Source organism: Xyrauchen texanus, chromosome 6, assembly GCF_025860055.1.
Source record: "Xyrauchen texanus isolate HMW12.3.18 chromosome 6, RBS_HiC_50CHRs, whole genome shotgun sequence".
NCBI classification, from domain to species: domain Eukaryota; kingdom Metazoa; phylum Chordata; class Actinopteri; order Cypriniformes; family Catostomidae; genus Xyrauchen; species Xyrauchen texanus.
The window spans coordinates 42,206,742-42,223,227 of NC_068281.1; the positions used below are offsets into that span (position 1 = coordinate 42,206,742).

General features: G+C 36.8%; 2 protein-coding genes across 16 annotated transcripts in view; both read right to left on the reverse strand.

Moving 5' to 3' along the window:
- The window catches only part of LOC127644811 (gastrula zinc finger protein XlCGF7.1-like), a 367,559-nt gene that overhangs the window by 220,259 nt on the left and 130,814 nt on the right, over window positions 1–16,486 (reverse strand). For 3 of the 15 annotated variants that reach the window (XM_052128202.1, XM_052128201.1, XM_052128200.1), the window contains exon 3: window positions 9,048–10,152. In XM_052128202.1, coding sequence (XP_051984162.1) covers window positions 9,395–10,152 — 758 coding nt within the window. In that variant the 3' untranslated portion in view covers window positions 9,048–9,394. Of the gene's footprint in view, window positions 1–979; window positions 1,106–7,223; window positions 7,419–9,047; window positions 10,153–10,174; window positions 15,248–15,375; window positions 15,486–16,486 lie in introns of those variants that run through there. The other 12 variants (XR_007970712.1, XR_007970718.1, XR_007970711.1 and 9 more) reach the window with 10 other exon arrangements.
- Window positions 1–16,486, reverse strand: part of LOC127644821 (gastrula zinc finger protein XlCGF49.1-like) — a 51,004-nt gene that overhangs the window by 5,781 nt on the left and 28,737 nt on the right. The window lies entirely within an intron of this gene.

Here is a 16,486-nt window from a genome sequence, read left to right on the forward strand (position 1 = left end):
TGACACTGGGGAAAAAGGTAAAGCCGCAATTTAAATTTAAAATGTTTTTGACCTTGGATGCATGTGAATCTATTGTATGAGACCTTTAAAACAAAATTAGGCATGTTTAAAAACCATAATAGATGCTCTTTAATAATTCTGCTCAGCTATAAAATATATAACTATGTTAGATACAGTACATATGAGTGTACACTGTCTAAACACTTGCATTGATATCCATAAATGCTTCACAATTGATTACATTAAAACTGAAATTGAGGTATTAGTTGAAATCACTAATCTTTCATTTCATCAAAATTATTGCGTTCATTTTCTCCATTGAGGTCGGTTTGATTGATGTGGACGTGTGCACTCGCTTGCTCGTTGAACATTATTGGAGATTAGCTTGTGGTAAAGACAAAAAAAAATTCTAAATGGAAATTCATGCTTGATTTTGAATTTGTAAAATAGCAGTGAAATGCAAGTTATGCGCTGGAGAGAAACAACTCTTAAGCGCATCAAACAGCCCAATCACTCTGTAAATGCACCTGAAGCAGCAACTGGTCCACATTAAACTGCATGCTTATTATGATCTTCTTTGAAGTGTTTATAAAGTGAGCTGTAATGTGACGTCACTGACAGTGCTTCTCCGTGCTTGCCGCATATATCAAACTAATCAATAATGAAATTTGTCGTCAATGATTTTCATTCTGGATACTTATTGATTAGTTATTGCAGCTCTAGTTGAGAACAGGTAAACGCTCTGCACTCGCGGTGCTCTGTGCTAATAATTGTTTCCGGGTAGCGGATATGGCAGTGCATGAATGGAGGGAGAGAGAGAGAGAGCAAGTTGACCAACTATGTACCGTAGTCACACCAGTCTGACCTATATCAAAACTCATACCGGTGAGACAAATGGTTGTAAAATGTATTTCTGGGTGAACTATTTCTTTCATGCTCCTCAGCAGTCATGAAAGAAAAATCAAGAATTGGCACCAACCTTTTTGTTCTTCAATATCTTCATTATTCTGTCTGAATGGTTCTGAAATACTGATGTCTTCACTCTCCTCTTTAAACTCCTCTTTAACAAACTCCATCTTCAGTAGCATGTCAAGCAGATTTCATTCTAAAGGTCAGAGAGTGAGTGGAAATGCATGTCAATAAACACACACACACACAAAATAAATCCCACATAAGCAGCCCCAAGTAAAGGTAATCATTTAAATTGATTGACCACAAGCAATGTTTCAAGGGACCAGAAAAACCTGTGTTATGATCAAATTCTTCTGCAGATTTTCAGAAACCTCAAGTCAAATATTTTAATAGATAAATGCTCACTAAACGCAAGACATAACTTAATACAATTTAAAACTTTGCATAGGCTTTACATGTGTAAAACTAATTTACATACAATTTTTCCAGAAATATCACCTGATTGCAATAAATGCAAAGCTGCAGAAGGAACACTAATTCATTCGTTATGGTCATGGAGTAAACTCCACAATTATTGAACTGACATTTTTGACTTCATCTCGAACACCCATAAAAGGGAGGTCACGCCAGATCCAGTTGTGGCTATATTAGGGGCAAAATGCGAGCTTTTATTTAACAAGAGTGAGCACCAGTCTATCACTTTATTTATGGTTTTAGCAGAAATTGATCCTTCAGAGGTGGAAATTGGATACAGTTCCAACATTTGATATTTGGTGGAGAGAGAGAGCTGGTGAACATTATACATATAGAGAAATTAAGATTTTTCAATAACAATAGGTCACATTTATTTAAAAAAATGTGGAAGCCTGTGTTGGAAAACGTAGGAATGTAATTGCTTTGCCATTTTTAATATACTGTATTCTTAATGCTTGTATTGAGCAAATGCTGTGACATCACATTGTGTTATGTTCCTTCACGTTGTGACATCACGTTATGTCATGTTTCTTTTTGGACCTTATAAGTGTTGAACTGCACACCTTAACTGAAAATCAAAATAAAGACTTAAAATAAAAATAAAAAAACATCAGTTAACATGAGCTAACAATAAACATCACTTTTATATAATTTATTAATCTTAGTTGATTCTTAGTATACTTTGTTGATATACAAAGTATATTAATACATTTTCATACATTCAAATTAAAAGTTGGATATTTTAACATTAGTTCATGCACTATGAACCAACAATGAACAATTGTATTTTTTTAGTAACTAACATTAACTAAGATTGATTCAAATATTGTGCATTGACAGCTAATGCATTATCTCATTTTAATGAACCTTATTGTAAACTCGCCTTCATGTTCTTCCAAACCTGTCTGACTTTCAATCTTCTGTGAAACTCAAGGGAGATGTTAGAGAGAATGTTAGTTTCAGTCTCAATCCACTTTTATTTTATGGAGGAAAGAAAAAGGATGCAGTGACAGTGAATAGTGACTGACTAACATTCTGCCAAAAATCTAATTTTATGTTCCTCAGAAGAGAGAAATTCATACAGGCTTGAGGATGAGTGATGATTTACCATCTTTCAGCACTATGTTCTTATTCCCTATTAGGAGAAAATGATTCCACAGCTCCGGTGAGGGAACATTTGAGCTTTAAGCCGAATGAGATAGAATTAAAGAGTCCATTAATGTGAGTGAGCTGGTATGAATTTGTTCAAAATCAGTGGCAATACAACTAACCTAAAAGCTCATCTAAAACATAACCATCCCATCCAGTTTTCTGAGCTGGGAACAAAAACCACAGTTGGAGATGAGAGGGGCCTTCCCAACTTTAATTTTTGTTTTACATTCTGATTCCACTGTCTGTAAATTCTTAAGAATTACAAGGTCTAGCTCTGCAGTAATTAAGTGACATTCTGACATGCTACATTCCATCACGTCCGCAAAATTCTGGCCTGTTAATAGTTCCTAGAATATCAAAATCCACAAAAGGAGGTAGATCCTTTTCATATTTGGCTCCTAAACGATGGATTGGTCTCCCTACCACTAGGACACCCCCTAATCTACTCCCTAGGGACACAGACACACTCACTCAGTTTAATTCTAGACTAAAGACTCATCTATTTAGCCAGTCATACACCTAATTTATCCTTCAACTCACAGATTGGCTGCTGTGGTCTGCCGGAACCAGAAACATTTATCATGATTACGGTAATGTAATGGTTCTCGTTAAAAACAAAGCAAATACCGAACTGTACCAAAACCATGACCCTTCAACCAAACCGTGAGAAATTCAAACCGTTACACTCCTAATCATGATCTTTAGCTCTGAATAAAATTGAATGGCATCTACACTAATATTATTCTATTTGTTTCCATGTCTCTATGGAGGACTAAACATGCAAAAATAATAAATAAATACATAAATAAATAAATGTAATAATAAGAAAATAACTAAAGGATAAATGTCTTGATAAAACTAATATAATTCGTTTTTAATGAAAGTTATTCCTGAATTTAATTTTGTATGACATTTTTTCCTTTATTATTTCCTCTTTTTATTTTTATTCTTTAAAAAAAAATTATTCTTTCATTTGTTTTTATTTTTTTAATAATTTATTTATGCATTCATTTATATTTATTTATTCCCACATGTATTTATTTCTATATTTAAATATTCCCACATTTATTTATTTTTGTATTTATTCTTATATTTCTGTCTCTTGTATGATAATGATGTGGGCGGGTCCTGCTTACCATAGGTTTATTGTAGACTGAAGCATGTGCTCGATTACTCTTGACTTGTTTTGATGTGACGTTAGGTCATCAGCCATATCCTGTAAACTATAGCTATTTGTGGGGCTAAAAACATAAGAGCTTAAGTCAATCCAAGATTTATTGGTTATACTACAATCACAAAATAAATGGGGAGCTGTTTCTTCAACAAAACCACAAAATGAGCAAGTTTCATAAATGATATGATTTAACCTTATGCTTTTCTATTTTTTCTGTGTATATAACTTCATATTTTGATGTCTGCAAATCCATAATATTGTTTTCTGTTGTTATGATTGTTCATTGTAAAAGATACAACCATGCTTCATTTCCCTGATTGTTTATGTATGTATACATCTGCAATAAAATAATAAAAAAATCTATAGCTGATGCTTCACATATATCTAGAGAGATGCGAATGAAGTCGATAACCACGCATCAAATAACTATGTTTCATTTAGAGTAGAGGTGCTTAATGATGTTTTAGGAGAGCTGTATGCCGGTATGAATGTAGAAGCACATCCTGGATTGTTAGAATCTCTGCGAAACGTTTTCCTGCATATTCAAAATCTGTGCGAGTCAGAGGATGCTAAGGTGGGACGTCCCTCTGCTCCCGATAAGTACGGTACTATTGAGCTCTCATCCAGTGATACACTGGAGCTCAGCAAGGACCGCCTCCCTCATTTTCATGTTGCACACAGAAAAGTAAAAATAAATACATGTATAAATAAATAAATATATATGGGAATATATAAATATGGAAATAAATATATGTGGGAATAAATAAATATAAAAAATATATTAACACAAATAAAAAAAATATGCAAAATAAATGAATAAATAATTAAAAGCTAAAAAGAATAAAAATAAAGTTAAAAATAAATATAGAAAATAATAAAGGAATTAAGTCATACAATAATAAATTCAGGAATACATTTAATTAAAAACTAATTATATTTATCAAGACATTTATTCCTTTATTTATTTTTTTATTATTACATTTATATATTTATTATTTATGCAGGTTTGGGCCTCCATATGTCTCAGCCTCTATATTCATATCACGAGGTTACCAGATCCGGTAATGTTGTGTATATGGTAATGAGTAATGTTCATTTACTCATTACCATAGTTTAAGTACCTCAGTAGACGGGTGTAGAGTATATAATATGTTCTATTATATTAATATATAAATAAAATAAAGTAGTAGAATAAAAGTTCACAAAATCTATTTTCTTTTATCTCTACATCTTTATAACTCTCCTAAAATGTACCTCATACATTCCCTTCTAAAGGGACTTTGTTCCCTTCTCACTCAAAGCGCTCGCACTTGTTAAAGAGTGGCGTGCTGTCATAGCAACCATGTTACATTTCATTTGTCCTATGAAGGCCGTCTTGTTTAAACAAGACTTGTTTAAAGGAGGATGCTTGGTATACAGCAGCCTACAAAGAATACATCCTACCTAGCATGCAGCCTTCAAAACGAGACACAGCCAGAGAAGAGGTGCACACTCTGACATGCTGGTGCAGGGAACACAACCTCTCAATCAATGTCAGCAAGACCAAGGAGCTTGTGGTGGACTTCAGGGGCTGGTTGCACCAGCTATATGTAAGTTATAACTTAGCCTAGTTGTGGTGTAAATGGGCACCAAGTCACAATTTAAGCACTACTAAATATGTGACCGTTGCACCATTAAACTTAGGTAGGACATAACCCTACGTATAAACAAAATATTTTTCATGTTTTGTGTTACAGGCATAAATCATATCGACATACAGTATGATGTTGACATTTACACTTGTTTATATTTACAAGAGAGAAAAAAAATACTTCAAAGTGGATCTTCAGCATGAAAACGATGCAGTTTTCAGGATGCGTCAACCGGTGTCAAGTTTTGACACATTCAATATATATATAAAAACAAGTGTAAATGTCAAACTATAGTTTTGGCAAGAAGTTTAGGACATGTACTTTGTGCATCGCATGATCAAACGCATGATCAAACAATTGTTTACAGACAGATTGTTTCACTCATCACAATTCCAGTGGGTCAGAAGTTTACATACACCAAGTTAACTCTCCTTTAAGCAGCTTGGAAAACTCCAGAAAATGATGTCAAGCCTTTAGACAATTAGCTTCTGCTAGGTGGTTTACTGAATTGGAGGTGTACCTGTGGATGCATTTTAAGGCCTATCTTCAAACTCAGTGCCTCTTTGCATGAAATCATGGTAAAATCAAAAGAAATCAGCTAAGATCTCAGAAAAAAAATTGTGGACTTCCACAAGTCTGGTTCATCCTTGGGAGCAATTTCCAAATGCCTGGAGGTACCACGTTCATCTATACAAACACCATGGGACCACACAGCCATCATACCGCTCAGGAAGTAGACGCATTCTGTCCTAGTGATGAATGCAGTTTGGTGCGAAAAGTGCAAATCAATCCCAGAACAACAGCAAAGGACCTTGTGAAGATGTTGGAGGAAACAGGTAGACAAGTATCTATATCCACAGTTAAACAAGTCCTATATCGACATAACCTGAAATGCTGCTCAGCAAGGAAGAAGCCAGTGCTCTAAAAAAGCCAGACTACAGTCTGCAAGTGCACGTGGGAAGAAATGTCCTCTGGTCTGATTAAACCAATATTTGGCCATAATGACCATCATCGTTTTGTTTGGAGGAAAAAGAGTGAGACTTGCAAGCCGAAGAACACCATTCCAACTGTGAAGCATGGGGGTGGCAGCATCATGTTTTGGGGGTGCTTTGCTGCAGGAGGGACTGATGCTCTTCACAAAATATATGGCATCATGAGGAAGGAAATGTATGTGGATATATTGAAGCAACATCTCAAGACATCAGTCAGGAAGTTAAAGCTTGGTTGCAAATGAGTCATCCAAATGGAAAATTGTTATTTACATAAGCTAAATATTTAATTAATGAAATTTAGTTTTATTACGTATGGTATTTTAATGGGGATATAATTCATTAAAGCTGACAGTTACGTGCGCAGACAAGGTTTGAACATCAACCGTAACCAGATCATATTGAAACAGACGGCTTTTTAACACTTCTGTGTACAAATCTGAAGGCTGTTTATTGGCTAATACAGGTAAACGTCATATTATGTGACTACACATTACTTTATAGAGAGCTTACAAGCTACTAGATAAGTCTTGATTTAAGAACAGGAGGTGTAACCAAATTAAGCACCGACTTAGCTACAAACTAACTAGTTGTAACAAAACCCTAAGTGTGAACATTACATCTCAATTTGCGTGAGACCTTACCCGAGCCATGGGATAATCTACATCACACCAGCCACTTCATGACAGCTCGTGATTTTGAACTCTTTATCTCTCGCGATATCTACATCAGCACTGCACTTTATTGGTTTCACACTGGACTGTCATCATTTATATTTTTTCTTAATAACACACTGGCAACTGACTATCAACCGACATGCAATATCATCACATGCACTTCACCCGTCTGATACAGCGGGCAAATGAAAATAAAAGAAGGGGTGAAACTCACCAATTTCATTACTTACAGCACGAGTCTTCTTTTATTTGTTCATATTTCAGTGAAACCTCCTTAAACAGGCAGAATCCAAATGAAAAACAATGTTTCTTCACTTCTTTACACAACTAGATCTCCATATGTAGGACAAGAGAAGAAAACTGATTTTATCAGCAAAAGTCTCTCAACAGACTGAAGATCCAGCCGTGTCGCAGCTCTTATGACGTCACAACATGTGCCGGAGATTCTTCTTCTCGGTTAATGACTGTTCACTCTTGAAAACATACTGACACATACTGTACATAGTAGACTATATCCTGCACGAACGACAATCTGAACCTTTGACACTCGTAAATTACATTTAAAGAAGTAAAAAATACACTAACAAAGTTTTCAAGAAAATGTCTAGTACAAGAATATTAACCGATTATTCATTATCCAACTTATATCCAACTATAACGAGTTTACATCCTTCAGCGCTACAAAAGAACACTGTGAAATCAATAAAGTAAATGTGTAAATGTGTTTCCTATCACCACTAAATGCAAAGAGGTGCACTTTAAAATGATAAAAGATTTTTATCTTAATGAATATTCGAGAGTGATATTTAATGTTGTTAGCTCAAACATATTTCTCATTGTCTCATATCAGTCTGGATTTAGAAAACAACACAGTTCCAGCTAACAAATTTTGGTTCTCAGAACATACAATTTTAGGGGCCAAGCACCGAGGGCGCTAACCCAGCAAACAGTGGACGTCCCCCAGACTTTGCAAACGTCCACTTAGGTCCGCATTTGGGCCGCTTTGTAACGTTCGCTGATGAATGATGGGGTATGATATGGAAACGGCTTGCGTATAAATCTTTTAGTTTAGTCGAGTAAAGTAACATGAAAGTTTTGAGTACACTTCACACAAATTTAGGTGTCGTTTCTACTCAAAGATTATAAATGGTAAATGGTCTACACTTATATAGCACTTTTTTAACCTTAGTGGTTCTACAAAGCGTTTTACACTGCATCTCATTCACCCATGTCTTGCCCAAGGACACTTCAGCATGTGGAGTCATTTGGACCAGGAATCAAACCACCAACCCTGTGATTAGTAACCCACTCTACCACCTGAGCCACAGCCACAGCCACCCCACAACTGGAGAAATGATCATGCTAAGTGCACAATGTATTTGTTGTTAATTGAACTTGAGCACATTAGGCACTGCAGCTTTAGGGATGCAGAATCGCACGCATGGCTCTCACGCCCAGTGTAAAGATTGTATCCTGAAAACATAGTTTGTGTAAAACAGTTCTAAAAGTGTAGCTCCGATCCTGGCGTCCTCCATCGGTGGTGTTCTTGCTATTGAATCACGCATGTAAACATCACGAGAAGAAAAATGGTCGACACTTAAGTGACTTTACCATGGGTGTTCCTTCGTGTAAGCAAATGGAAGAGAGAGAAAAGTCTCATTGAGTGTCCCGTTCCTCTTTATAGTTCTCATGTAGGAAGATCAAGGGAAAAGTACTGGAACTGTATCAGAAAAGGGTCTCATCAGGCAGTCAGGAATGCTGTCCCTTTGAAGTCCCTTTTGGAGACAGATTTATCCCATTAGGAACACAGGGAAAAATTCTTTGGGCAGTTCTTTAAATGTCTCTGTTGAGTACTTGGCGAGCTGAAACTCACTTTTCATTTGTTTTGGGTGAGCAAATCTACTCTCACAATGTGAACACTTGTAAGGATTTTCTCCCGTATGAATCCTTTCATGCTGTTTCAAGGTGCTGATTTGGGCAATGGCTTTACTGCACTCTGAGCACAAAAGAAAAACTCTTGCCACACTGAAAACAGTTCAAGTTCTTTTATTTAGCACATTTAAAAACAGCATCAAGGCTGACCAAAGTGCTGTACAATACAAAATTATAAAAACACACAACAATTTAAGACCAGGACATTGCTATTAAAAGCCAGTGAAAAGAGTTGAGCTTTAAGAGGTTTAAAAACAGATAATGTGGGTGACAATCTGATACTGATAGGCAAACTATTCCAATAAAATAGGACACAAAACCGAAAAGGCTCTTCCTCCTCTACGCTTTAGACTCGAGCGTGGGACATCGAGGAGATGTTGATCACAGTGGTGTAATTTCTCTTCTGAATGATATGTTAAGTGGGCTCCCAGGGTTGTTTTATTTTCTAAACTCTTACCACACTGAAGGCATGTGAATTTTTACGTGTAAATTAAAACAACTTTTGTATGTGAAACTCTTTCCACAGTGGAGGCATTGAAAAGGCTTCTCTCTAGAGTGAATTCTTTTATGGACATTAAGGCCTCCTTTTTGTGTGAAACTCTTTCCACACTCGAGACATTTAAAAGGCTTCTCTCCTGTGTGAACTCTTGTGTGTAAATCAAGGGTTCCTTTTTGTGCAAAACTCCTGCCACACTGAGAGCAGGTGAAAGGCTTCTCTCCAGAGTGAATTCTTATGTGCACCTCAAGACTTCCTTTATGTATGAAACTCTTGCCACACTGGAGGCATGTAAAAGGCTTCTTTCCAGAGTGATTTATTGTGTGTAAATTAAGGCTTCCTTTATGTCTGAAACTCTTGCCACACTGTAGGCATGTAAAAGGCTTCTCTTCTGTGTGAACTCTTTTGTGCAAATCGAGGTTTCCTTTTTGTGTGAAACTCTTTCCACACTGGAGGCATGTGTAAGGCTTCTCTCCTGTGTGAACTCTTGTGTGTAAATCAAGGTTTCTTTTTTGTGCGAAACTCTTTCCACACTGAGAGCAGATGAAAGACTGTTTTTTTGTTTTTGCTCTTCGAGTTCTTTTGTGAGAGAATTTCTTTTTGGTCTGTGAGCAACTGACAGATTTTTCTGCACTAAAACAATGTTCAGGTTTCTGATACTGAAGTTTCTCCAGTTCATTCAGTTCTTGACTTTCCTCTTTCAGCATCATCAGGTCTAAAATAAAACATAAAATAGTCAAAAATCAATACAAGAGACACAAATGTGAAATTCAAAGAGAAAAGGTAAACAAGATCATTAGAAGAAAGCAACAGAGATTCTTACAAACTATTCTGGAAAACTTTATCTGTGCACTGTTAAGAAGCTCTCACACACAGGAAACTGAATTCATGTTTTTTTGTTACGTCTGTTTATACGACCAATTCAGAAAGGAAGACGGGTGACAGGCTGAACAACTGCCTCTGACTTTTCTCTCCAATTCTGTCACATGAAACTTGCAGAAATTAAAAATAAGCACTATATAAAGAATACTAATAGACTTAATTTAGGCCCGTTCACACATGAAGTGTCTAACAACAGCGACGTAATCACATTCATTTTTAATTGAGAGCTGGCGACTTGTGGCGACACGAGCGATCTTTGGCGACTTGGAGCACAAAAGCAATTGTTATCATGCCTTTATTAACCCTCTGATGAGATTCATAAATGAGCCCTACTTTTGGTCCTCCCGGTCATTTTTGACAGGAAAGAGCAAAGGTGTAACTTTTATTGATGATGATGATAAAGATACCATTTCTTCTTCCTTGAAGTAATAAAATATAAATAACATGACTTGAAAATAATGTTGTTGCAATAATAGCAATAGACGGCTGCAGTGTTCTATGGAGACCTTTTTTTTTGTACACCATGCTGTGCCTTTAATGTCTCTTGGGAGATAGTCCACACACACCTTTATTCTGTCTGTGTGTGTGTGTGTGTGTGTGTGTTCTGCTTCCTGGTTGGTTTATTCTCACACATTTTTTCTGTGTTTGTGTGAGTGTGTTCTGCATTGTGAGTGTGTTATTGCCTTACCCCCTCATTTCGGAGTGTGAGTTTAGCATTGTGGCTGATTTATTTGACAAAACAAAAACGATTAATTAATTTGTGTAAAACATAAAAAAAAAATATGCTTTCCTATTCATTTTCAATGGTCGTCAATTTTAACTGCAAAGACCAAAGGTGTTGCTTTATTTGTTTTTACATGACCACTAAGACTTTAATAAGAAGTCTTTGTTTTCGTTTATACATTTTTTTATATATATAGTTTTGATAGCATGTGGAGGAACACCCACCAAGTCTTGTCCAGCTCAGATAAGGGAAACCACTTTTAATAAATCAGCAAAAGTGATTCTTGTCAAAAATGACAGAAGACCATAGGAGAGTTTTTTTATTATTTGCAATCAAATGTTTATTAAGTAGAAAAACAAGTATCAACAATATTATAAGGCATTACAAATTTACAACAAAACAGATGCAACAAAACACACGCAGTAAGAATAAGTAAGGAAGGGAAAGAGAGAGGTACAAAATCACTGCACTCACATGACTCCGATGACACACACACACACACACACACAAAAGGGAAAAACGTAAGACTTCAGGAGCTCAAATTATTTAAATTACGCAAAGAGATCACCTGAAGTCTTTCAGTGACTCAGCAACAGTGTGCAAACTACAGAGGGTTTTATCATTCGCACCATTAACTCAAGCAGTAGACAATTCTAGATAAAACCCCAAAATGTGAAGATCTGACGTTTAACAGAAAGAGAATGAGGGGTTACCATCACATTGCAATCATCTTTTTAGCAGCTTTGAGGCCAACTAGTACTATATGCCTATGCAGATTGTTGATGTTTAAGTCCGTTAGCTTATAAGACATGGACAGTTACAGTCACCACTGCTGAAACCAAATCAGATAATATGGACACTACCTCAGACGTGGACATTCCCACATAATGTTGAAGTTGATCAAAGCGTGAGTCAAGGTCATGCTGCCTCTCCAACACTGACTCTGCAATGGCTTCACAGAAAATACAGGCCAAATAAACAGTACTGGGTGAGGAGAATCGATATATGCCACTATATAATCTAGCTGATCACGTGTTCTCCACCATAGGAGGGTTAAACACACTGTGTAAACATCCACTGTGCAGACTGTGTAACTTGCACACCTGTGAGGACTCCATTAATGCAGAAAGATATATAAAAAATTTGAGCAACATAAGGTGCCGTCCCGATGCCGTCTTTTCCAGGGACATCTCTGCCTTTTCTTTTTTTAGCAGGACAAGGCCAAACCACATACTGCCCTGATTAGAAGTGCATAGCTGTGTAAGCAGAAAGTTTGGGTGCTAGATTGGCCTGTCAGGAGTCCTGACCCATTTCTTGTCTCTGCTCAATTGTGCAGCTGAAGACCTGCATAATGGATGAATGGGGGGAAATTCAGCTTGCTAAACTTAAACATGCATTTGCCCTTTTGAAAATGTACCATATACACTACCGGTCAAAACTTTTGAAACACGACTGAAATGTTTCTCATGATCTTAAAAATCTTTTGATCTTAAGGCGTATGCTTAAATGTTTTAAATTAGTTTTGTAGACAAAAATAGAATTGCGCCATCATATTAATTTATTTTATAATAAAACTAAAATGTAATTGAAAGAAAAAGTTTTTGAAATTGATGAATTTGAAGAAAAGAAGCCAGTAAGTGCCCAACATAGATGGGAACTCCTTCAATACAGTTTAAAAAGCATCCCAGGGTGATACCTCAAGAAGTTGGCCAAATTCTAGGCAAAGGGTGACTACATTGAAGATTCTAAAATATTTTAACATATTTAAAACAGTTTTTATTTATTTTGGATTTTGTTTAGTCAAAACATAATTCCCATAGTTCCATTTATGTTATTCCATAGTTTTGATGACTTTAAGTGTTTAAAAAATTTTGACCAGTAGTGTATATACAGTATATACTGTACAGTGGTGGCAAAAAATATTGGCACCCTTGGTAAATATGAGCAAAGAAGGCTGTGAAAAAAAATCTGCAGTTTATCCTTTTGATCTTTCATAAAAACAAATCTAACCTTTAATTGAAGTAAAACAATTAAAACATGGGAAATCTCATTAAAAAAATATTTTTTTCTTCAAAATGCATTGTCCATAATTATTGGCACCCTTTAATCAATACTTTATGCAACCACCCTTTGCCAAGATAACAGCTCGGAGTCTTCTCTTATAATGCCTAATGAGGACACCTGGCGAGGGATCTGAGACCATTCGTCCATAAAGAATCTCTGCAGATCCTTCAAATTCAGAGGTCCATGTTGGTGGTCTCTCTTCTTCAGTTCACCCCACAGGTTTTCTATGGGGTTCAGGTCAGGAGACTGGGATGGTCATGGAAGAACCTTGATTTTGTGGTCATTGAACAATTTGTGTGTTGATTTTGATGTTTGTATTGATCATTGTCCTGCTGGAAGATCCAACCACAGCCCATTGTAAGCTTTCTGGCAGAGGCAGTCAGGTTTAGATTTTCTATCTGTTGGTATTTGATAGAGTCCATAACACCATGTATCCAAACAAGATGTCCAGGACCTCTGGCAGAAAAACAGCCCCACAACATTAAAGATCCAGCCCCACATTTCAGATCCAGAACCATGGGCATCGGGTACTTCATCTCTGGTGTTCCATCTGAACATAGAACCTGGTCGCATTTGAAGCTCCAGTAACGTTTGGCAAACTGAAGACGCTTGGGTTTGTTGTTAGATGAGAGCAGAGGGTTTTTTCTTGAAATCCTCCCAAACAACAAGTAGTGATAGTAGGTGATGTCTGGTAATATTTTTTTTTTTTTAGACTTTCTGACCCCAAGACCCAACTAATTTCTGCAATTCTCTATCTGTGATCCTTGGAGATTCTTTGGCAATTTGAACCATCCCCCTCACTGTGCGTGGAGACAATATAGACACACGTCCTTTTCCAGTCTGATTCTCAATATTGGAACATGTTAATTTTTGCCCTGATGGTGAAAATGGGTATTTTCAATGCTTTGGCTATTTTCTTACAGCCACTTCCCATTTTGTGAAGCTCAACAACCTTTTGCCACATCAGAACTGTATTCTTTAGTCTAAACCACAGTGACTGATGATTAAGGGAACTTTACCTGTGTGTTACCTCATATTTATACTCCTGTGAAACAGGAAGTCATGGCTGAACAATTTCATGTTCCTAGTCATCCAGGTGCACCAAAAACTGCAAAATATGAATGGGAGCATACTTAAGATATATTTTACTCATACGAATTTCAAGGGGTGCCAATAAATGTGGCCAACGTGTTTTGGTATTGGTAGCATTCTTAGATGCTATTCTTCTCACCACAATTGTTCAGGCCAGTTTTCGGAGTTACCGTAGACTTTGTCAGTTTGAACCAGTCTTGCCATTCTTTGGTGACCTCTCTCATCAACAAGGAATATCCGTCCACAGAACTGAAGCTCACAGGATGTTTTTTTGTATTTGGCCCCATTCGGAGTAAATTCTAGAGAATGTGGTGTGTGAAAGTCCCAGAAGATCAGCACTAACAGAAATACTCAAACCAGCCTGTCTGACACCAATGATCATCAATGCGATTATATAATCAGCCAATCGTGTGGCAGCAGTGCAGTGCATAAAATCATGCAGATATGGGTAAGGAGCTTCAGTTAATGTTCACATCAACCATCAGAATGAGGATGAAATGTGATCTCAGTGATTTGGACAGTGGCCTGTTTTTGTTGGTACCAGATGGGCTGGTTTGAGTATTTCTGTAACTGCAAAAAACATCCAGTGAGCAGCATTTCTGTGGATGGAAATGCCCAAGTTTACAGTAACTCAGACAACCCCTCTGTACATTGGTGGTGAGAAGACTCTCATCTCAGAATACTACCCCAACGTGGCTTCTTGAGCGTTAACAGGAAGACCTAGTGCATGTGGAGGCTTCAAGCTATTCTCAACGGCGTCCACGCACAACTCACCACATGCCCCACCAATAGCGAAAACCACATTATAGCGATCACGAGGAGGTTAACCCAACATGACTCTACCCACCCTAGCAACCGGGCCAATTGGTTGCTTAAGAATTCTGACTGGAGTCACTCAGCATGCCCTTGATTCGAACTTGCTACTCCAGGTATGGTAGTCAGCGTCTTTACTTGCTGGGCTACCCAGGCCCCTCTCAGAATGCTATTCTGAAATGCAGGTTGGCGCTTTTTTGGCGGCACAAGAGGGATCTACACAATATTAGGCATCCTGAAAATTTGGAGAAAGAATTAATAATTCTATGGAGGCTAGGTATGGATCTACTAGGGTTGGAGACAAATAATAATAATAATAATAATATATAATCTGCATAGAGGATATAAGTTTATGCACAATACCTCCTGCTTCAATGCCAGGAAATTCATCCTCTTTTCTTACTGTGGCTGCTAATGGTTTCAGGGCAAGATAGAACAATGAAAGGCAGAGAGGACAGTCTTACAAGGTTCCCCTACAAAAACAAAAAAATCTTAAATTAATCCATTAGTTTGCACTCCACAACTCGTTATTTATAAAGTAACTTAATCCACCCACTGAAAATTTTCCCAAACCTGTAAATATCCAAAATCTTTAAAACAAACAGTCCCACTCCAACCCTATCAAATGCCTTCTCGGCATCAAGTGAGATAGCAGCGATGAGGGTCTGATCATTCGCTCCTGACCACATAATATTTATAAAATGTCTAATATTATAATAAAAACTATGACCACATATAAACCCCACTTGATCTATATGTATAGGAGATGTATTTACTCTGCATAATCGATTAGTCAGAATTTTAGACAATATTTTTACATTTAACTGGATATAAGAAATTTTATGATAGGTTTTACATTAATTTGGGTCTTTATCTTTTTTAAGAATGAGACTGATCAGGGCATGTGTCATGGCTGGCAGTAGTTTCTTTAATTACTCTGTGTAAACTTCTAACATAAGTGGTGCCAATTCGGTGACATAAGATCTAACTCTGAGGGAAAAAACATCTGGCCCCAGTGCCTTACCTGTTAGCAAGGCTTTAGTTACCTCAACAAGCTCCTCAAAAGTAATAAATCAGTCAAGAAAGACTATTTTTCATCATTTGTTCAATAAAGGAAGTTCTATTGGCTCTACGAAGCTGCTAATATCCTTATCAGAAAACGTGGAACTATAAAGATTGAAATAACAATCTTTAAAGCCCTTATTAATTCTGTGGGAGAAGTAAATATATTGCCTCCAAAAGACTTCACTGAAGGAATGGTCTGACAAAAAAACTCTTGCTGTTTTATGTATCTGTAAAGAAGTCTCCCTGCTTTGTTCCCAGACTCAAAATATGTCTGTTTTGCCCTGAATAACCAAGACTCTACCTTCTGTGACAAAATAGTATTGTACCTATATTTTAGCTGAGTCAACTTCCGAAGACCACTGGATGACATTCAGCTCTTCAGCTCTGTTTCAGCACTTTTAATACTCTT